At 42.6% G+C, this 24,249-nt stretch overlaps 1 protein-coding gene across 1 annotated transcript; it reads right to left on the bottom strand.

The window, feature by feature from the left end:
• Positions 1–294: 294 nt before the first annotated feature.
• On the bottom strand, positions 295–22,943 carry LOC311135415 (tetratricopeptide repeat protein 23-like; the record flags this gene model as incomplete). Its single annotated transcript, XM_084169353.1, has 11 exons — positions 295–415; positions 667–749; positions 7,654–7,803; positions 8,270–8,397; positions 8,805–8,910; positions 9,181–9,352; positions 19,567–19,692; positions 21,804–21,984; positions 22,114–22,237; positions 22,512–22,638; positions 22,873–22,943. 11 exons carry the CDS (start codon positions 22,941–22,943, stop codon positions 295–297), a joined length of 1,389 nt encoding a protein of 462 aa, XP_084025479.1.
• Between the last annotated feature and the right edge of the window lie 1,306 nt (positions 22,944–24,249).

Below are 24,249 nucleotides of genomic sequence, written 5' to 3'. Positions count from 1 at the left end.
ATGGAATCTCTTCGTTGTGTACACAGAGAGAAATGGAAGGGACAGAGAGTCCTATGCTGCAGCTCTTCTCTGAGCTGTAGACCCCTCCCTTCATTCTGAGGAGTTCTGTCTGCATAGTCTTGCCAACAGCCTGACACTAATTTCTCAGAGAATGCACAATGAAAACAGAAAGGGTTGCCAGGGGTCTTACTTGATCCATTTCCAATTCATCTCATTTCTCCTTGCGACAAAGGGAGAGGCTTTATTTTCTTAGTGGGCCAAGGCCCATTCATCCAGCTCAGCTCTGATGGCATGTTAGGAGTCCGACATGTTGGCATTTCCTCCTGCCTTGCTATAGGAAGGTAGGACTGCACAGAAAGGAGGCCTTGTTTTCAGGCTGCCCTCCCTCCTCTGTCTCCCAGCAACCTCGGGTGCCCTGGAAAAACATACACTACTGTAAATGACAATGTGGGTTTAATGCATTTAATAATAATAATAATAATAATAATAATAATAATATGCCATTTAGCAGACAGACTGTAGGGAATGCCCTTTATCATTTTGCGAACACGTTAAAGTCACTATTTTAATTTCTCTCACAACATACATTGTTCCTACTGATAAATGCATTGGATGTACAGTATAATGTGTAGGTATCAATGGTCATTACTGAGGTTGCAGACTTACTGGGCCAGCATGTCCACTGTCTTCTGCGTGGCTCTTGTCTTCTTATGCTGAGGGCCATACAGGACACTCTGAATGTCCAGACACTGAAACAGAAACAAGGATGGGCTAGGTTCACTGTGGGGTAAGACATGATTTTAAATAGGAAAGGACAAGACATACAGTGCATTCGGAAAGTATTCAGACCCCTTGACTTTTTCCAAATGTTGTTACGTTACAGGTTTATTCTAAAATGGATTAAAAAATATATATAATCGTCAGCACACTATACCCCATAATGACAAAGCGAAAACAGGTTTTTAGAAATGTTTGCAAATGTATAAAAAAAAAAAAACTTATTTACATAAGTATTCAGACCCTTTGCTATGAGACTCGAAATTGAGCTCAGGTGCATCCTGTTTCCGTTGATCATCCTTGAGATGTTTCTACAACTTGATTGGAGTCCACCTGTGGTAAATTCAATAGATTGGACATTATTTGGAAAGGCAAACACCTGTCTATATAAGGTCCCACAGTTGATATTGCATGTCAGAGCAAAAACCAAGCCATGAGGTTGAAGGAATTGTCCATAGAGTTCTGAGACACAGATCTGAGGAAGGGTACCAAAACATTTCTGCAGCATTGAAGGTCCCCAATAACATAGTGGCCTACATCATTCTTAAATAGAAGAAGTTTGGAACCACCAAGACTCTTCCTAGAGCTGGCCACCCGGACAAACTGAGCAATCGGGGGAGAGGTGCCTTGGTCAGGTAGGTGACCAAGAACCCGATTGTCACTCTGACAGAAAAGTTCCTCTGTGGAAATGGGAGAACCTTCCAGAAGGACAACCATCTCTGCAGCATTCCACCAATCAGGCCTTTTTGGTAGAGAGGCCAGACGGAAGCCGCTCCTCAGGCACATGACAGCCCGCTTGGAGTTTGCCAAAAGGCACCTAAAGACTCCCAGACCATGAGAAACAAGATTCTCTGGTCTGATGAAACCAAGATTGAACTCTTTGGCCTGAATGCCAAGCGTCACGTCTGGAGGAAACCTGGCACCATCCCTACGGTGAAGCATGGTGGTGGCAGCATCATGCTGTGGGGATGTTTTTCAGCGGCAGGGACTGGGAGACTAGTCAGGATCGAGGGAAAGATGAACGGAGCAAAGTACAGAGAGATCCTTGATGAAAACCTGCTCCAGAGCGCTCAGGACCTCAGACTGGGGCGAATGTTCACCTTCCAACAGGACAACGACCCTAAGCACACAGCCAAGACAACGCAGGAGTGGCTTCGGGACAAGTCTCTAAATGTCCTTGAGTGGCCCAGCCAGAGCCCGGACTTGAACCCGATCGAACATGTCTGGAGAGACCTGAAAATAACTGTGCAGCAACGCTCCCCATCCAACCTGACAGAGCTTGAGAGGATCTGCAGAGAGGAATGGGAGAAACTCTCCAAATACAGGTGTGCCAAGCTTTTAGCGTCATCCCCAAGAAGACTCAAGGCTGTAATCGCTGCCAAATGTGCTTCAACAATGTGCAGAGTAAAGGGTCTGAATACTTATGTAAATGTGATATTTCCGTTTTTTATTTTAGCAACTAAAAACCTGATTTCGCTTTGTCATTATGGGGTATTGTGTGTAGATTGAGGGAAAAAAACAATTTAATCAATTTTAGAATAAGGCTTTAACGTAACAAAATGTGGAAAAAGTAAAGGGGTCTGAATACTTTCCGAATGAACTGTATTTCTGAATCATTTAGCACAAAATCTGAAATTAAAGTTAAAGTTCAAAGCACTCACTGAATACAGTGCTTTTGTGTGAACGTATGACAAAAAGTAGGGAGGCCGATGGATTGTTCTTGTCTACAAACAATATGAAAATGTAGAGCTACACTTAGACAGCTGAGGGGTATCAAAACACTTCCTGTCCAGTTCTGTAGAGAGCTCTTCTCATCCAGAAATAACCCCTCTAGTAACTAGGGTTCAGATAACACCAGGGAGTAGACACTGACCAGCACAGACCGGCTCATCTCAGGGTATTTCTAGGACCAAACAATAACAACCCTGGCATCTGATCTGGTTTGAATTGGTTTATAAGGTAAACTCAAGTAGCAGTGATGATCAATAATTACTTTCTTTAATCAATGGAAAAGAGTGGGGCATGACCACTTCTATTTGTTTATCTATGAAGACAGAGCATATTTGCTGAATGTACTGTAACCATAGAATACAGTAATGTTATCACACACACGCGCACACGTGCGTTTGATAAAACAACGAGAAAGATTATCAAACATTTCCACAATCAACATAAATCACAGGATGTCAACAGAACTTTGAGAAACCAAGGAAAGTGAGCGCTCAATGTTTCCTGCCTGGTGATGGAATCGGGAGAGTAAAGGGCTCGGGGAAACTTTGGCAGATAGCCATTTGGCCTTGATGAATGTTTTCGTCAGTTCTCCCTGCTGTACTATGTAATGGAAGGACTTCTATTTCAACAAGAAGATGGAGAAAAACTACACATGTGTGTGTGAGCCATTGTTTTCCCCTTTCATCAACTCTGGGTGTCATGTCAGAGTCAGGCTTCCTTTACAGTCCCCATAGAGGAAAAAGTTTAGGATAAGTACAACTCTCTCACTGTCAGCTTTCATGTATTTTTTCCTCTGAGAAATCCTCTTGGATTCTGTCCAGATTTCTAAATCGAACATCATGGCTCCAGAGAGCAGCTGTTGTCATGATAACGGGGGAAAGAACATATCACTGCACGTTATCTGTCAGGGGTATTTCAGAAAGGTTACCCATCTCGGTCCGGATAAGAAGCAGAGTGTGGGAGCTCTGATTCACTCTGGGATACTTGGACCCACTTTGCACTTAGATACAATAACAAAGCAACATAGCAACAAGGCTCCTTAACTTACAGGCATGTTATTACTAGTGCTCTGAAATCCCCCTGAACTGGTCTCTTTCAGTGTGTTTCTGGGGATGGAGAGAATGAGCTCAGAAGGCAAGGATGGAGAAAGTGTGTCAATGTATATGTGTGTCATACTTAGTATATAGCTATTGATGACAGGTATTTGCTATAAGCATTAACTGAGTCTTTATAAATCAAACATAATTGGCATATATTAACAGTGGTGTTGACAAGGAACTTGTTAGGCAACTTTTTGTCACCTGTTTACTGAGTGAATGTCGTCATATAAGTCTCCCATTCCATCCGTATACAGGGACAGATTTAGGAATTTCAATGGCCGTAATGGCCTGCCAGTCTAATTGGGGTCAGTGTCCCCTTTAAATTTAACAGTGGTGAGCAAAGTTCCATTCTCTGTCCACACTCCCCAGACCTATATGTCTGTCTGGCTGTGTCCAAAAAGAGAAAGCAGCACAATTTAATTCTGTGACATTTTACACAGTGGCTGTGCACACTGCACAGAGCCTAGATTAGCATGTTATTCTCAAGGCATTGAGCCTTAGAGACCATGGTAGAAATAGCTGCTCTCACAATGACAGGGACTCTGCGTGTATATATGAGTGAGCTTCATAAACATACTCTCAGTGGTGTATTAATGTTAGGGTGCCACGCCCTGTGACTCCTGGACTTTAGCAGAGCCCTCTCAAATAGCTTGGCAATAAGAAAGGTCGATACTCTGTACGTGGGTGTATGTGGGTCAGAGAGAGAACAGTAACCCCACGTAAAAACAACATACTCATATTTCCCTACGCTTAAAAAGTACATGTAACTGCCAAAATAAAGGAAACACTTGAGTAAATGAGGGATACAAAGTATATTGAAATCAGGTGCTTCCACACAGGTGTAGTTTCTGAGCAATTCCTAAGCAATTAACATCCCATCATGCTTAGGATCATGTATAAAAATGCTGGGCAGGCCCAGTTTATGGGAGATTCTGGAGCGGTGCCTGAGACAGTGTTTTTCATCACCATCAACAAAACACCAAATGATTGAATTTCTTGTGGAAGAATATAATATAATAATATAATATGCCATTTAGCAGACGCTTTTATCCAAAGCGACTTACAGTCATGCGTGCATACATTTTTTTTTTGTGTATGGATGGGGTCGCATCCCTCCAATAGATTTCCAGACACTTGTAGAATCTATGCCAAGGCGCATTGAAGCTGTTCTGGCTCGTAGTGGCCCAATGTCCTATTAAGACACTTTATGTTTGGTGTTTCCTTTATTTTGGCAGTTACCTTTAGTTATTAAGCCCTGTTTTATCCAACTGAGCAGTAATAGAGAAGAGATGGTAATGTAATATAACTGTGCTTTGAACTATGTATTTTTCTAATAGATGTTAAGTCCCCTATATGGAGACATTTTGGTGTACAAAGCTCTCTGTGAATGTCGTAGGGTCCAGTGCCTTATAGTGCCAGAAAGCCCCATCTGCCTGCTCTCCGCTACCAATCTGTCAACAGAGCTGACATGAAGTGTCAGGTTTCACACCCCGCATTTGCATAGGGAGTGCCAATTTCTGGCTTTTCCAGACAAAGAATCAATTTGCTCTCCCTCTGAGTGATGGAGCCCAGCCTGGGAGACAGCATATTAAAGGGGACAGTCAAGCAAATCCAGCAGTTATAGTTTCATCTCACTGTGATATTCTCAGTCGGATTTAGAGATCTCAACATGAAAAAATATAAAATAATTTCATAGAATTGAAACACAATCACTTAGTCACACAAAATATCTTTGTACGAAGCTAAAGTTGTAATGGTGTCTCTGCATCGCTCAGAGGAGGCTTGGCAGAAAAAGCTCTGTCGTCAGTTATATGAAATGGTGCCAAATTTGTAGTGTCACTAAATATGATCATATTTATTTTACAGTTATAAGAAAGGTGAAATCTTATAGTAAATCGTTTCTAATTTTATTTTTACTTAATTTAGAAAGCATTTTAGACATTTCAAGGCCACTTTTGTATAATTGGAAAAAAATCATATGTGATTTTCAGAATATTTGTACTACAGTGCATTCGGAAAGTATTAGCCTTATTCTAAAATTGATTAAATAGTTTTTTCCCCTTCACCAAAGCAAAAACTGTTTATTTGATATTTTTGCAAATGTATTAAAAATAAAAGACAGAAATATCACATTTACATAAGTATTCAGACTCTTTACTCAGTACTTTGTGAAGCACCTTTGGCAGCGATTACAACCTTGAGTCTTCTTGGGTATGACGCTACAAGCTTGGCACACCTGTATTTGGGGAGTATCTCCCATTTTTCTCTGCAGATCCTCTCAAGCTCTGTCAGGTTGGATGGGGAGCGTTGCTGCACAGCTATTTTCAGGTCTCTCCAGAGATGTTCGATTGGGTTCAAGTCCGGGCTCTGGCTGGGCCACTCAAGGACATTCAGAAACTTGTCCCGAAGCCACTCCTGCGTTATCTTGGCTGTGTGCTTAGGGTCATTGTCCTGTTGGAAGGTGAACCTTTGCCCAAGTCTGAGGTCCTGTGCACTCTGGAGCATCAAGGATCGCTCTGTACTTTGCTCCGTTCATCATTGCCTCGATCCTGACTAGTCTCCCAGTCCCTGCCGCTGAAAAACATCCCCACAGCATGATGCTGCCACCACCATGCTTCACCATCGGGATGGTGCCAGGTTTCCTCCAGACGTGACGCTTGGCATTCAGGCCAAATCTTGGTTTCATCAGACCAGAGAATCATGTTTCTCATGGTCTGAGAGTCTTTAGGTGCCTTTTGGCAAACTCCAAGCGGGCTGTCATGTGCCTTTTACTGAGGAGTGGCTTCCGTCTGGCCACTCTACCATAAAGGCCTGATTGGTGGAGTGCTGCAGAGATGGTTGTCCTTCTGGAAGGTTCTCCCATCTCCACAGAGGAACTCTAGAGCTCTGTCAGAGTGACCATCAGGTTCTTGGTCACCTCCCTCTAGGAAGAGTCTTGGTGATTCCAAACTTCTTCCATTTAAGAATTATGGAGGTGACTGTGTTCTTGAGGACCTTCAATGCTGCAGAAATGTTTTGGTACCCTTCCCCAGATCTGTGCCTCAACACAATCCTGTCTCAGAGCTCTATGGACAATTACTTCGACCTCATGGCTTGGTTTTTGCTCTGACATGCACTGTCAACTGTGGGACCTTATATAGACAGGTGTGTGCCTTTCCAAATCATGTCCAATCAATTGAATTTACCACAGGTGGACTCCAATTAAGTTGTTGAAACATTTCAAGTCTCATAGCAAAGGGTCTGAATACTTATGTAAATAAGGTTTTTCTGTTTTTTTTATTTTTAATACATTTGCAAAAATGTCTAAAAACCTGTTTTCGCTTTGTCATTGTGGGGTATTGTGTGTAGATTGCTGAGGATTTGTATTTATTTAATCAATTTTAGAATAAGGCTGTAACGTAACAAAATGTGGAAAAAGTCAAGGGGTCTGAATACTTTCCGAAGGCACTGTATGTCCTCAAAAGTGAGTACACCTCATCAATACATAACAAATACAAATTCTCCAGGAAAGGGAGTTCCAGATCTTTCTAGAACTATGCAGCATTACTAGTTATTGTTTATGGCCAATTCTTGAAAAAATCTATTTAGGCGGAAATCTACATTTTGCCATATCATTCGACTGGTTTTAACATAATATTGCCCAGAGATCCTCAAACTGCCTTAAATGTCCAATGCAGTCATTTATATCTCAATATCAAATCATTTCTGGGGAACAATTAAGTACCTTAAAGAAGCTTCTTAAGAGCAATTTCTCAAGCAAGAATTTTGCTAGGAATGTCTGGGAGTGGTCTGAGTGGGGAGGGGAAAACTGAAAACTAGATGTTTTTGGCAGAGATGTTTGGAACCCTCTTTCTTATTGGTCTATTAACTAATGTACCGCCTGGTGATATCACCAGGCAGGCCAAAACTCCATCCCACCAAAACAGGCAGACATTTCAAACAGGTCTTATACTAAAAGGGCATTATCATAATTTTATTAGTATTATTCCAACCTCATCAGTGTTGGGCAACAAAAGTGAATGGTGGGTATAATGCCAGTGTTTACCTTGCTCATGGTCCTGTGGGCATGCTCCACCTGGCCCTGGGTCATCTCCACCCCTCCAATCAGCTGCAGGGTGTCAGCCACCTCAGGACTCAGGTCACCAAACGTCTCTCTCTTCAGGGCCAGGGACTCCCTCTGGATCTCTACACACCTCTGACATAGTACATACACAACAACGTTGGTTAATGACTGCTTAGTGACTGCTTAGTGCATTTCATTTGTGTCTTCCCCTTTACATCTCCACTGATTCCATATGGCCAGTCTTATGGAGCTTTAGGCAATTGGAGCTCACTATGGAGGCTATTCATTTAACAGACTCTCCTGTCTCAAAAACACCTGTCACCCTCTCAGTTACCCTCAGCTAGCCTGATCCTTAGTAGCAGATAAAACTATCCCTGTAAACATGACAGGACATTACTAACTGCAAGGTGGATTCGCACAATGCCATGTGAGAGAGGGAAGTCCCCTTGAGAATGTCAAACCTCTCAGAGCAACAGAACAGAAATGTCTGTGATGCTGTAAACACCTGGAAGATATGCTGTTAGTGCGATTAGACCACTGGTGTTGGTGATCTATTGTAGTGTGTGTGTGTGTGAGTGTGTGTGTATGCAGGACTGACCTCTTGCTGCCCAGTGAGGAGGAGGAAGCGACAGTAGTCATCCTGAAGGTTGAGGGTGACAGTAGCCTGTGGGCCCAGGGAGCTCCTGTATGTACTCAGACTCTCCTCATAGTAGTGTGCTGCTGAGTCTAGTCACAGATGGAATATCACATAATCACTTATGATCTTCAACATATATGTTATTTGTTTGCTTATTGGTGCTGCCTGCATTGCTTTTTATTTTGTTTGTCCATTCCTTCACAGCTGATAATTCCTGGTAGTGGTTGCTCATATATTGTTGCTCATATAATGTAACTATACTGTGAAGTTCCATCCATAAAGTTCAGATGGGGGTAAACATTGATATGGGGGTGAACTCACACGACATGCTATTTCTACAAAACTATAATAAGCCTGCCTTCAAATATATGAACTCAAAGAGCTTGACATAGAGAGAGAGACAGAAAATGATTCATGTCTCCAACAACAACCCCCTATATAGCAGAGTTCACCCATAGTGCACTGCAGCAGGCCTGTGTTGTATGAATAGACTCACCATTGTGGTGGGGCTCTGCTACAGTAGAGTAGGCCAAGGCCAGGCTGTGAGCGATGTGAGCCCCATCCAGACCCCCAGGGCTCTGACTCAGAGCTATGGCATGAGCCTATCAGAAACCCACATGAAATAAGACAGATCACATATCACACTAAGGCCTGAGGAGAACATTACCTAATGACAGGTCTCAGAGGCATTCTAACTGCCCTCAGCTCATCTTAAGATAGTCATATAGTCTGAGTAATATAGTCAGTTTGTGTATAATGTTAATACAGTCATTCATATAGTTAGTATGTGTGTAATGTTAATACAGTCATTCATATAGTCATGTTGTGTGTTGCTGTTTTGTGCCTGTATCCAGGTCTCATGTGTCCCTTACCTTAGAGAGGTGCTCTATGGCTCTGTCGAGGCGGCCTTGGGCCTGTTCGATGGCAGCCATGTCCTTGTAGACGGAGCAGGCCTGACCTGGCCTCGCCCAGTCCTCCAGCAGCTGCAGACTACTCTCACACTGACCCAGGGCCTCCTCTGACCTGCCCTGCCGCTGGTACACCCTGCAGGAGAGAGGTAGGGAAGGAGGGAGAGATGGATGGGGCATATAGAGAGAGAGAGTACTCTGAGTCAACCTGTACAACGAGGACTCTGAGTCAGCCAATGTCAACCTATACAAGTCTGGATCCCACAAAAGACCTGTCAATCTCCCTCGGCCTGGGGCTCCATGCAAGATCTCACCTCGTGGAGTTGCAATGATCATGAGAACGGTGAGGAATCAGCCCAGAACTACACGGGAGGATCTTGTCAATGATCTCAAGGCAGCTGGGACCATAGTCACCAAGAAAACAATTAGTAACACACTACGCCGTGAAGGACTGAAATCCTGCAGCGCCCGCAAGGTCCCCCTGCTCAAGAAAGCACATATACATGCCCGTCTGAAGTTTGCCAATGAACATCTGAATGATTCAGAGGAGAACTGGGTGAAAGTGTTGTTGTCAGATGAGACCAAAATCGAGCTCTTTGGCATCAACTCAACTCGCCGTGTTTGGAGGAGGAGGAATGCTGCCTATGACCCCAAGAACACCATCCCCACCGTCAAACATGGAGGTGGAAACATTTTCCTTTGGGGGTGTTTTTCTGCTAAGGGTACAGGACAACTTCACCGCATCAAAGGGACGATGGACGGGGCCATGTACCGTCAAATCTTGGGTGAGAACCTCCTTCCCTCAGCCAGGGCATTGAAAATGGGTCGTGGATGGGTATTCCAGCATGACAATGACCCAAAACACACGGCCAAGGCAACAAAGGAGTGGCTCAAGAAGAAGCACATTAAGGTCCTGGAGTGGCTTAGCCAGTCTCCAGACCTTAATCCCATAGAAAATCTGTGGAGGGAGCTGAAGGTTCGAGTTGCCAAACGTCAGCCTCGAAACCTTAATGACTTGGAGAAGATCTGCAAAGAGGAGTGGGACAAAATCCCTCCTGAGATGTGTGCAAACCTGGTGGCCAACTACAAGAAACGTCTGACCTCTGTGATTGCCAACAAAGGTTTTGCCACCAAGTACTAAGTCATGTTTTGCAGAGGGGTCAAATACTTATTTCCTTCATTAAAATGCAAATCAATTTATAACATTTTTGACATGCGTTTTTCTGATTTTTTTGTTGTTATTCTGTCTCTCACTGTTTAAATAAACCTACCATTAAAATTATAGACTGATCATTTCTTTGTCAGTGGGCAAACGTACAAAATCAGCAGGGGATCAAATACTTTTTTCCCTCACTGTATACAAGGCAGCAGTGCCCACCTTCGCCAGGACGCTAAACGACATCGCCCTCAACCGCAGCTCAACACCTCACACAGGAGCAACAGATCAACAGACACCCCACCCAGACCAGCAAGACACAAAGCCTTCACTATCTCATCCTGGAATATCCAAGGCCTGAGGTGATCTGCCTTTGGCCGAAAGAGCAGGAACCTGGACTTCACCAAAGAAATCAGATATACAGACATTGTCATCCTACAAGAAACATGGTATAGAGGAGATGGACCCACTGGTTGCCCTCTAGGTTACAGAGAGCTGGTAGTCCCATCCACCTAACTACCAGGTGTGAAACAGGGAAGGGACTCAGGGGGTGTGCTAATTTGGTATAGAGCAGACCTAACTCACTCTATTCAATTAATCAAAACAGGAACATTTTTAATTTGGCTAGAAATTCAAAAGAAAATTATCTCAACAGAGAAAAATGTCCTCCAGTGTGCTACCTATATCCCCCCACTAGAATCCCCATACTTTAATGAAGACAGCTTCTCCATCCTGGAGGGGGAAATCAATCATTTCCAGGACCAGGGACCTGTACTAGTCTGTGGCGACCTAAATGCCAGAACTGGACAAGAACCTAAGACCCTCAGCACACAGGGGTCAAACACCTACCTGTAGGTGACAGCATTCCCTCCCCCATATGCCCCCCTAGGCACAACTACGACAACATAACCAACAAAAATGCAGCTCTGTCGCATGCTGGGTATATACATAGTCAATGGTAGGCTTCGAGGGGACTCCTATGGTAGGTACACCTATAGCTCATCTCTTGGCAGTAGTACTGTTGTCTACTTTATCACTGACCTCACCCCAGAGTCTCTCAGTGTTCACAGTCAGCCCACTGACACCCCTATCAGATCAAAGCAAAATCACTGTCTACTTGAACAGAGCAATACTCAATCATGAGGCATCAAAGCCAAAGGAACTGAATAATATTAAGAAATGCTATAGATGGGAGGAAAGTAGTGTGGAAGCCTACCAACAAACAATTAGGCAACAACAAATTCAATCCCTTTTAGACAACTTCCTGGACAAAACATTTCACTGTAATAGTGAATGTGTAAACTTGGCAGTAGAAAACCTAAACAGTATATTTGGCCTCTCAGCTTCCCTATCAAATCTAAAAATGTAAAACAGAAAACCTAAGAAAATTAACAACAATGACAAATGGTTTGATGAAGAATGCAAAAACCTAAGAAAGAAATTGAGAAATCTATCCAACAAAAACATAGAGACCCAGAAAACCTGAGCCTACGCTTCACTATGGTGAATCACCAAAACAATACAGAAATACACTTACGGAAAAAGAAGGAACAGCACGTCAGAAATCAGCTCAATGTAACTGAAGAATCCATAGACTCTAACCACTTCTGGGAAAATTGGAAAACACTAAACAAACAACAACACGAAGAGTTATCCATCCAAAACTGAGATGTATGGATAAACCACTTCTCCAATCTTTTTGGCCCTATAACAAAGAACAAACAGCAAAAACATATACATGATCAAGTACAAATCTTAGAATCAACTATTAAAGGCTACCAGAACCCACTGCATTCTCCAATTACATTGAATGAACTACAGGACAAAATACAAACCCAAAAAGGCCTGTGGTGTTGATGGTATCCTCAATGAAATTATAAAATATACAGACCACAAATTCCAATTGGCTATACTTAAACTCTTTAACATAATCCTTAGCTCTGGCATCTTCCCCAATATTTGGAACCAAGGACTGATCACCCCAATCCACAAAAGTGGAGACAAATTTGACCCCAATAACTACCGTGGGATATGCGTCAACAGCAACCTTGGGAAGATCCTCTGCATTATCATTAATAGCAGACTCGTACATTTCCTCAGTGAAAACAATGTACTGAGCAAATGTCAATTGGCTTTTTACCAAATTACCGTACGACAGACCACGTATTCACCCTGCACACCCTAATTGACAAAGAAACAAACCAAAACAAAGGCAAAGTCTTCTCATGCTTTGTTGATTTCAAAAAAGCTTTTGACTCAATTTGGCATGAGGGTCTGCAATACAAATTGATGGAAAGTGGTGTTGGGGGAAAGACATACAACATTATAAAATCTATATACACAAACAAGTGTGCGGTTAAAATTGGCAAACAACACACACACTTCTTTCCACAGGGCCGTGGAGTGAGACAGGGATGCAGCTTAAGCCCCACCCTCTTCAACATATACAGTTGAAGTCTGAAGTTTACATACACCTTAGCTAAATTTAAACTCAGTTTTTCACAATTCCTGACATTTAATCCTAGTAAAAATCCGCTGACTTAGGTTATTTAGGATCACCACTTTATTTTAAGAATGTGAAATGTCAGAATAATATTAGAGAGAATGATTTATTTCAGCTTTTATTTCTTTTATCACATTCCCAGTGGGTCAGAAGTTTACATACACTCAATTAGTATTTGGTAGCATTGCCTTTAAATTGTTTAACTTGGGTCAAATGTTTATTTTGTACCTGTTTCCTCCAGCATCTTCACAAGGTCCTTTGCTGTTGTTCTGGGATTGATTTGCACTTTTCGCACCAAAGTACGTTCATCTCTAGGAGACAGAACGTGTCTCCTTCCTGAGCGGTATGACGGCTGCGTGGTCCCATGGTGTTTATACTTGTGTACTATTGTTTGTACAGATGAACATGGTACCTTCAGGCGTTTGGAAATTACTCCCAAGGATGAACCAGACTTGTGGAGGTCTACAATCTTTTCTGAGGTCTTGGCTGATTTCTTTTGATTTTCCCATGATGTCAAGCAAAGAGGCACTGAGTTTTCTGGAATTTTCCAAGCTGTTTAAAGGCACAGTCAACTTAGTGTATGTAAACTTCTGACACACTGGAATTGTGATACAGTGAATTATAAGTGAAATAATCTGTCTGTAAACAATTGTTGGAAAAAGTACTTGTGTCATGCCCAAAGTAGATGTCCTAACCGACTTGCCAAAACTATAGTTTGTTAACAAGACATTTGTGGAGTGGTTGAAAAATGAGTTTTAATGACTCCGACCTAAGTGTATGTAAACTTCCGACTTCAACTGTATATCAACGAATTGGCGAGGGCACTAGAACAGTCTGCAGCACCCGGCATCACCCTACTAGAATCTGAAGTCAAATGTCTACTGCTTGCTGATGATCTGGTGCTTCTGTCCCCAACCAAGGAGGGCCTACAGAACTACCTAGATCTTCTGCACAGATTCTGTCAGACTTGGGCCCTAACAGTAAATCTCAGTAAGACAAAAATAATGGTTTTCCAAAAAAGGTCCAGTTTCCAGGACCACAAATACAAATTCCATCTAGACACAGTTGCCCTAGAGCACACAAAACGGCCTAAACATCAGCGCCACAGGTAACTTCTACAAAGCTGTAAACGATCTGAGAGACAAGGCAAGAAGGGCCTTCTATGCCATCAAAAGGAACATAGAATTCGACATACCAATTAGGATCTGGCAAAAAATACTTGAATCAGTTATAGAACCCATTGCCCTTTATGGTTGTGAGGTCTGGGGTCTGCTCACCAACCAAGAATTCACAAAATGGGACAAACACCAAATTGAGACTCTGCATGCATACTTTTGCAAAAACATCCTCCATGTACAACGTAAAACACCAAATAATGCATGCAGAGCAAAATTAGGCCGATACCCGCTAATTATCAAAATCCAGAAAAGAGCTATTAAATTCTACAGCGACCTAAAAGGAAGCGATTCCCAAACCTTCCATAACAAAGCCATCACCTACAGAGAGATTAACCTGGAGAAGAGTCCCCTAAGCAAGCTGGTCCTGGGGCTCTGTTCACAAACACAAACAGACCCCACAGAGACCCAGGACAGCAACACAATTAGACCCAACCAAATCATGAGAAAACAAAAAGATAATTACTTGACACATTGGAAGTAATTTACAAAACAATTGAGCAAACTAGAATGCTATTTGGCCCTAAACAGAGAGTACACAGTGGCAGAATACCTGACCACTGTGACTGAACCAAACTTAAGGAAAGCTTTGACTATGTACAGACTCAGTGAGCATAGCCTTGCTATTGAGAAAGGCAGACCTGGCTCTCAAGAGAAGACAGTCTTTGTGTACACTGCCCACAAAATGTGGTGGAAACTGAGCTGCACTTCCTAACCTCCTGCCAAATGTATGACCATATTAGAGACACATATTTCCCTCAGATTACACAGACCCACAAAGAATTAGAAAATAAACCCAATTTTGATAAACTCCCATATCTATTGGGTGAAATACCACAGTGCGCCATCACAGCAGCCAGATTTGTGACCTGTTGCCACAAGAAAAGGGCAACCAGTGAAGAACAAACACCATTGTAAATCCAACCCATATTTATGTTTCTTTATTTTCCCTTTTGTACTTTAACTATTTGCACATATTATGACATTTGAAATGTCTTTATTCTTTTGGAACTTTTGTAAGTGTAATGTTTACTGTTCGTTTTTTTATTGTTCATTTCACTTTTGGTTATTATCTATTTTACTTGCTTTGGCAATGTAAACATATGTTTCCCATGCCAATAAAGCCCTTAAATTGAGAGAGAGAGAGAGAGAGAGAGAGAGAGAGAGAGCGAGAGAGAGAGAGAGAGAGAGAGAGAGAGAGAGAGAGAGAGAGAGAGAGAGAGAGAGAGAGAGAGAGAGAGAGAGAGAGAGAGAGAGAGAGAAAAAAAAAAAAGAGAGAGAGAGAGAGAGAGAGAGAGAGAGAAAAAAAAAAGAGAGAGAGAGAGAGAGAGAGAGAGAGAGAGAGAGAGAGAGAGAGAGAAAGAGAGAGAGAGCGAGAGAAAGATAAAGAGAGTAAAGCAAAGCATTAGCGGTCTGGCTCTTTCTGTAGGCATGTTGCAGTGTTGAAAGCTTGGCCCAGAGTGTTGGTCAGAGCTGCTACCTGGTGCTGTTCCAAGCGTGGGGCCTGAGGAGGAACATCAAGCTAGGCCTGGCTGCCTCTGATGTCAGGGGCAGTGATTGCAGACTATAATAGGAGATTCCTACACAAAGAACTGTTTACTCCATCTCTAGCTGTGTCCTTTCAGAAGGTCTCTAATGGTCTCTCCTCTGGGAAGACTGAGGAGTGTGTTGCTCTCAGAGCCACATTATAAATAAAGACTTACTGACACTGCCTAACAAGTCCAGCACTTCGCTGAGCAACCACACAAGAGCTCCACACCAGGATGTCTAAATTAGGTTTGTCCTGGTAGTCACAATACAGTGGAGCTCCATCTGCACCAGTAAAAAATGCAGCCAGTCCCTTACATAGGCTGTGAATGTGAACAGATATCTGATGAGACAGCACTAAAATTGTCAAATCAACCCTGTTCTAAGACACTGTTGTAAAAACATGTATATTTGCTGTTGATATGAGGCAGCACGTAGGTAGTTAATAATGTGCCCCTCCAAGGACACAATACCAACTCTGGATCTCTGTACAATAGGCCTTTAGTCTGTGGTCTAACACCCTCAGTCACCACATAGGGTGGTGGGTGAGGGGCTACAGCACAGCAGAGACTTGCATCATCCTCAGCAAGGACACTAGTCAGACTCAATCCATCTACATTTACATTTACATTTTAGACTTTAGTCATTTAGCAGATGCTCTTATCCAGAATGACTTACAGTTAGTAAGTGCATACATTTTTTCATACTGGCCCCCCATGAGAATCAAACCCACAACCCTGGTGTTGCAATCGCCATGCTCTACCAACTGAGCTACACAGGGCCTGCTAACAGCCTCAACTCCCCACAGGATTCAGACACTCTAATAGAGCTGTCCGTAGGTGGCCTTCCTCAGAGGGAATCCTGCTTGCATCAATACCACGGTACAGGACTACTACTGCAGCAGGAAAACACCCCATCGTTAATAAATCCCTCTACATGAACATTGCACAGTAAAGCAGATGATTTGTGCTGACAGTAATTTTCTATTATTTACCCCATAAATACTAGTATAGTATAAATTACTACAAATCAAACATCAGTGTGTACAGTTAGTGCAGTGAAATGGTTGTGGTGGAGGGTAACACTAAATTCATATCTCTGAGATTTCCCATCAATCCCTGATTATCAAAACAAGGCTTGATGGGGGCTGGCCTGCATGGGAATGGGACTGCTTCAACCTTCGTGTATCAGAAATTCCAGAGAACAGCACAGCCTTTTAGGGCAGCTGGGATGGCTGGCTGCAGCAGCAGCAGCTCTGTGTGCCCATTGCCCAGGCCAGCGTACTGCCTTCCTGCCCACATAGACAGACCTGTGGACAATGCCACTGTATCCCCTCATTCACCAGCTGATGCCACCCTCCAAAGCTTCCTGTTCCTGGCACAGGAGGCAGTATGTCATCTGCAGCTGAAATCTAATTCACTGTCCACAGAGCGGAGCAATAATGTAATTAGTGATTTTTACATGAACTGCCAAGCAGCCCACGCGGCCCTCCGTTTAGTAATGCTTACCAGACCAATACTGACGTAAGTGGGGGCCTCGAAGGTTTGCTCTTTACACAGGGAAAATTATACAGTGTTCACAAAGCCTATTGAGGTGGAAATATACAGCAAAATGAATACACACCCCGGTAATGGCTGAAATGGGCTCAATGGAATACAGTACATTGTCCTACCGTTTAATCTATACGATTCGTCAGGGATTTAACACACCCTCTCGACACTTGATGGGTGTACATTTTTTGTGGAATTAAAAAAAGTTATAATTTAATACAATTTAAATGTTTACAAATTAGATGCACTGAAATGAAAGCAACTTGCGAAAATGAACACTCGGATTAAAGTGAGATTATGTCTGATCTCGCTAACAATGTAAAGTATGTTTAGATAGGTGTAATATAGAGCCAAGCGTGTTGATTTATAATCTGAGGGTATCCTGCTATTGACACACTTGTTGAATTATGCAAGACAGCGCGACAACAACAGTTATTAATGAGGCAGTCTAGACAGCGCAGGTGAGCGCAGGTAGGGTAGACAGAGCAAGTGTTTGGTGGTTGCAGCCCTGTTCCACCCCTTTATGTTAATTTATTTGAGTATTTTCATTCATTGTCCGACTGTTGCATTTATTAGAATTGTTTTCAAAACATTTCAACAATTTCGATGACCTTTGCTAACGTCAACAATAACTTAGTAAAGGTGGCAAAAGAAACTCTATAATACAGTGACAATGATCGGTAATTCATATTGTGCCCATCAACACTTGCACCTTGCATATACTGTACCTCTACAATGAGTTAACTGGAAAATCTCCAACTAGACCTGAAACTGTGTGAAAGCTTATTTCATTGTTCCAGGCTTTTGTGGGGACATTCACACTGGTCACAACATTACAGTCATGTTGACTAGGGTGCTATAGAAGCCGGCCAAGCTCAGTCATCCTCCAACAAAAGAGCTTTAGCAAGCTTACACATCAGCGAGCGTCCGCACATTTTTCCAATTTCACAAATTGCGTAAACAAACCGTCAGTCATAAAAACTTTAAAGGATGACCTCACCCCCAAATACTTTTTACCTCAGCTCCCTTCAAGTTGAAACACAACTCTAATGCTACTAATATTCCAAACTGAATACCTGGGTATATCGGTACCACATTTGCCACAGCCATGTCTTGTAATCAATATTGACTTGTACAGCAAATATTGTGTATTCATTAATTACTCAAATGATGTTTGGACAAATCCATAACAGTGAAGTTAATACATCTCCCAGACAGGGCTATCAGATGTTCATGCAGTTGTTGTGTTTGTGCTGAATGTATCCAAACTGATCCCTCAACCCTTTTATATTTCCCTGAGCCAATGTCTCCTGTGAGATCTCCCAAACCCTATCAATACCATGCTGGTTGTAACAACACATCTACTTAAGTGTGGAAGGGTAGGAAGGTATCAATATACTGTAGCAAAAACAGTGTTACCCTACAACTGAACAAAATGATCAATGCCGTTTTGTGTAAAAAGCCTCCTCAGTACACAATGATTAGCTCTTACAGCCAGAGCAGTGAAGGGAATCATGAAATATTCATGCAGGGCTGGGGATATGTTGTCCTCCCTGCCCCTACTCCACAGCTCCAGCAGACACTGAACGAGTGGGAAGTGCAGTAACCCCAGTAACAGCTGGTCTGCAGCTGCGCACACTCACACCCCATGGGCTTGACAACAGGCCTGGGAGAACAGCTTGATGTTTACATCTAAAAAAGCAACTTTGAAGGTACTTTAGGCACTTCTACTGTGAGGACCAGGTTTTAAGACAATTCAGAAACTTTCCATGACACTACTGGCCTAAACTAGAGCAGAAAATACCACATTGTTTGAGCAAAATGAACCATTAAAACGTATCTCAATAGATGGATTTGCTCAGTGAACATGTTAGACATTGTCTCCATCTTGTGGCCAAAACCTAATGTTGTCTTCTCAGTGGATATACTCAGATCAACAGTATTAATAGTAGTCTGTTATTGTGACTTCAAGGTAACAGGTTGTATGTTGACATCTGAACATATAGGTATATTTGATACAACAGTCTTATCTGAATCTACAATGACACTTCACTTGAACATTAACTTGGTTTTGCTTGAGATGTGTATGAATAAAAATTAATAAAAAAAAAATATATATGCACTCACTAACTGTAAGTCGCTCTGGATAAGAGCGTCTGCTAAATGACTAAAATGTAAAATGTAAATGTGCCAAGGTATTCAGACTTCAACCTGAATATGATACTGCAGGAGGAGTCTGGGGAAATAAATAGAGTAGCATAGCATGTGATACCTAAAGAGGAGTCCAGTAAATATAAAAGTGCTCTCTGCTGTCACAGCGGAACATTGTAGTAAAGGCCAGATTGGTCAGATAGACACAATGCTCCAAATAATTTACTTTTGAAAGTGATTTGACACAAAATATTTATGCAGATCAGTTTTGTTTTCGCTCTATAATACCTGGACAGAGATGTGGATATCTCAAACTCAGTCTCCATTTTCTCCTCCTGGCTGATGCCTTCTAGCTGATGAAGTTCTACCACAATCCTCTCTGCTTTTCGATGATTAGACTCTGCTTCCTCAAGAGTTGGGATGGTTAAAGAGTATTGCATAGTCAACATTAAAGCAGTACTACACTAATTTAACCTTGGACATTTAACCGTTCAGTTGTTTGAATTCACATTTAGACAATCATTCTCCTAATGTTTTTGGGGCTTTCATTACAAATATCTAATCATTCTCCTAATGTTTATCCTAATGCTCAGGCCTATTTCCTTGAGCCAGAGCTTTATCCAGACAGATTACCCGAGCATGCACTGACCAGCTGGCAAGTGTCTTCACTGACATTTTCAACCTCTCACTGACCCAGTCTGTAATACCAACATGTTAAAAGCAGACCACCATAGTCCCCGTGCCCAAGAACGCCAAGGTAACCTGTCTAAATGACTACCGCCCCGTAGCACTCACATCTATAGCCATGAAATGCTTTGAAAGGCTGATTATGGCTCACATCAACACCATCATCACAGAAACTCTGGCCCACTTCAATTCGCATACCGGACCAACAGATCCACAGATGATGCAATCTCTATTGCACTCCACACTGCCCTTTCCCACCTGGACAAGAGGAACACCTACGTGAGAATGCTATTCATTGACTACAGCTCAGCGTTCAACACCATAGTGCCCTCCATGTTCATTACTAAGCTAAGGACCCTGGGACTGAACACATCCCTCTGCAACTGGATCCTGGACTTCCTGACGGGCCACCCCCAGGTGGTGAGGGTAGTTAACAACACATCCGCAACGCTGACCGTCAACACTGGGGCCCCTCAGGGATGCGTGCTCAGTCCCCTCCTGTACTCCCTGTTCACCCACAACTGCGTGGCCGCGCACGAGTCCAACACCATCATTAGCGGTACAGCGGTAGGCCTGATCACCGACAATGATGAGACAGCCTATAGGGAGGAGGTCAGAGACCTGGCAGTTTGGTGCCAGGACAAAAACCTCTCCCTCAACGTGGGCAAGACAAAGGAGCTTATCGTGGACTACTGGAAACGGAGGTCCGAACACGCCCCCATTCACATTGACGAGGCGGTAGTGGAGCGGGTCGAGAGCTTCAAGTTCTTTGGTGTCCACATCACTAAGGACCTATTATGGTCCAAACACACTAACACAATCGTGAAGAGGGCACGACAACAGCTCTTCCCCCTCAGGAGGCTGAAAAGATTTGGCATGGGCCCTCAGATCCTCAAAAAGTTCTACAGCTTTACCATTGAGAACATCTTGACTGGCTGCATTACATCTTGGTATGGCAACTGCTCGGCATCCAACCACAAGGCGCTACAGAGGGTAGTGCGTATGTCCCAGTACATCACTGGGGCCGAACTCCCTGCCATCCAGGACCACTATACCAGGCGGTGTCAGAGGAAGGCCCTAAAAACTGTCAAAGACTCCAGCCACCCAAGTCATAGACTGTTCTCTCTGGTACCGCATGGCAAGCAGTACCGGAGCGCCAAGTCTGGGACCAAAAGGCTCCTGAACAGCCTCTACCCCCAAGCCATAGGACTGCTGAACAGTTAATCGAATGTCTATCCGGACAATTTACATTAACCCCCTTTATTATTTATTTTTGTATCTTTATTTTTCTGCACTGACTCTCTTGCACTGGCTCTACCCACATACTCACACATACTACACTGACACTCTAACACACACACACACACATACTAAATACGCTCACACACACAAAACACACACACACATGCATATTGACGCCACACACACACACACACACACACAAACTTTCACACTCTTCACATACACTGCTGCTACTCTGTTTATTATATATCCTAATTGCCTAGTCACTTTTACCCTCACCCACATGTACATACTGTATTTTCTCAATTACCTCAACTACCTCGTACCCCTGCACATTGACTCTGTACTGGTACTCCTTGTATATAGCCTCGTTATTGTTATTGTGTTACTATTTCCTTTTTTATTTAGCAAATATTTTTTATACTTTTTAACTCTGCATTGCTGGGAATGGGCTCGTAAGTAGTCATTTAATGGTAAAGTATCGTAAGTTATAAATTGTGGTTGTGCATGCATTGCTGGAAAACTGATGTTGGAAGAAAAAAAAGTATATACCTGTTGTATTCGGCGCATGTGACCAATAAAATTAGATTTATCACAGGAACAACGTGGGTAAAGGATATTTAGCCAGCAGCAGAGAGGCGCGTCCCTGTGTTAGGTATATGTTGAGGAGACAGGTGAGGATGTGGACCCTGTCTTCCCGGCTGGTGGAGCTGGGGGTGCAGAAGGGGAGCAGGTCACTGGCTCTGGCTGAGTGCTCCTGGGCCTGCACTGCCCAGCCTGGGGGAATCAGAGACAACACACCGGTCATTCCAAGATTTGGTAAGGTATTAATATATACAATATTAACCGTTATAAACTCTTTATAAATGGTACCTCATTGTCAAGGCTAATGACAACATAATTCACCTTTAAACTGTAGGTATGCTTTAGCCAGTCTGACATGGGCTTGGGCTAGTTTCAGGTGCCCATCTCCGTACACCAGTCTTGTAAGAGCCACACAGCGGACAACGTCCTGGATACAAGCATCAAACTGTCCGGACAAACATTTCATTATTGTTGACGTACAGGACCAACAAGGTGCAGTACTGAAAAAAGCCTTTATGCTGAGTGGTACTGTACATGCATTATACCTTTGATACGAGAATGATACAATTCCTGAACTTGACAGTGACTATGACATCTACAGAAGGTTAAGACCACGTTCACACACTTTGCAGGTATCTCTGGTTATAGTACTATCCACCTCACCCCATTGCATGCAGGTGTCAGTATGGAAAGCAACTGAAAAACCTTTATAGGCCTACCTGTTGAGTGTCTGCAAAGGCTTGGGCCCTGCTGTCATACTGTGTAAGTTTTTCCTCAGGAGTCATCATCATAGACTCTCCCATGTCATCCATTCCTCTCTGAGAGACACTTGCCAATCCTTTATCACTATGAGGAGATTCCCCTGAGTTGCCACTAATGCTTCTGGTGCTTTCAAATGATCTGCATGGGTATCACAATCATCATCATCATCAGCAGCAGCACCAGCAGCATCATTCTAATAATAGACATGCACAATTCACATTGACTCTAAGGCGCAGAATTGATCTCTTCGAAAGGAAAGTATTTTTTTCCAACATCAGTTTTACAGCAATGCATGCACAACCACAATTTATAACTTACGATTCTTCACCTTCAACTAATCCAAGTCCTGGTTTGGAGCGTGTGTTTGTCATTGGATAATTATAATTCATTTTAATGTAAAAAGAGAAACCTTTTGCAGAATAATTTCATGCCATGTTTGTTTCTTTTTTACATCCGTTGTCGTGGATACGGCAGTGAGAGTGATGAGCAAAGGTTCATCATAAATCGATGCGCGACATTTGATTTTTTATTTTGTTGGTTGTATTCATCATACAACCACAAACAGTTAGCTCGGTTTGATTATACAAGCAAGCATCCACTAATATAAAACTTAAAAATCCAAAAGAGCTAAATGTAACTGCCTGATCAAATGTCACGTGACCTCCGGAGAGCGAGCAGAACAGGAGTGCATTCAAGACCGACAATGTTCCACAGCACCCTAACAACTCTATGCAGGTGCAAATATTTGTGTAGACATATTATTGTTTTATGTCAAATCATGCTTAGTTTTTAGCTAGAATTATGAAGAAAAAAAAAATTATATATATAATGATATAACGCCTACTTCTCAGACCCAGGTGTGTCTGACAACAGCTGATAAGGTGGCAGGCTGTAGCTAAAAATAACAATTTATGGGGAACATGCATGTAGTCTAGCTTTTTAGGCTATTGCTGCATTTTGACTAAATAATTAGCCTACCCTTATTTTGTGTATTTTGCTACCGGTGGTGATAGTGATGGTTTGTCGGGACTGATGGTTTCTATGGTATTATGGTTAAATTAAGTAGGCCTACAGCTAAGGACAGAAGTGACTTTACATAGCAGGTGAGGAGAACAAACGCAACAGGTTAGGAGAATTAGGTTAGGAGAATTAGGTAACGGTTAGGGTTTAACTAAAACGCTACAGTTGTCAACAACTGTTGTCCCCGACGTGACGACTAGATGGAGCTGTACCCCATCTAGCCACAACAATCTGTCCCAACATACCATCAGTATCATAACACCAGAAACGGCTCCCTGATGAGAAGAGGGCATGGAACGTTCAAGCGTGGAATTTGCATAGTGGCGATTCCGCCGGTGTGCCATTTGTCTGGGTTCTGTAATTGGATGACTCAGGAGGGGTACCCTGTTCCTGGAGTGCAGGAGTTAAATAAAAAATATGAAGTGCCTACGGCCCTCCAGGACCAAATCAAATTGTGTTTGTCACATGCGCCGAATACAACAGGTGTAAACGTTGCCGTGAAATGCTTACTTACAAGCCCTTAACCAACAATGCAGTTCAAGAAATAGAGTTTAAAAAATATTTACTAAATAAACTAAAGTAAAAAATACAATAAAAAGTAACTCAATAAAATAACAATAATGAGGCTATATACAGGGGGTACTGGTACCGACTCAATGTGAGGGGCTACAGGTT

Source organism: Coregonus lavaretus (genome assembly GCF_964263955.1).
Source record: "Coregonus lavaretus genome assembly, chromosome: 9".
NCBI classification, from domain to species: Eukaryota; Metazoa; Chordata; class Actinopteri; order Salmoniformes; family Salmonidae; genus Coregonus; species Coregonus lavaretus.
This window is presented reverse-complemented; position numbering and strand designations above follow the sequence as displayed.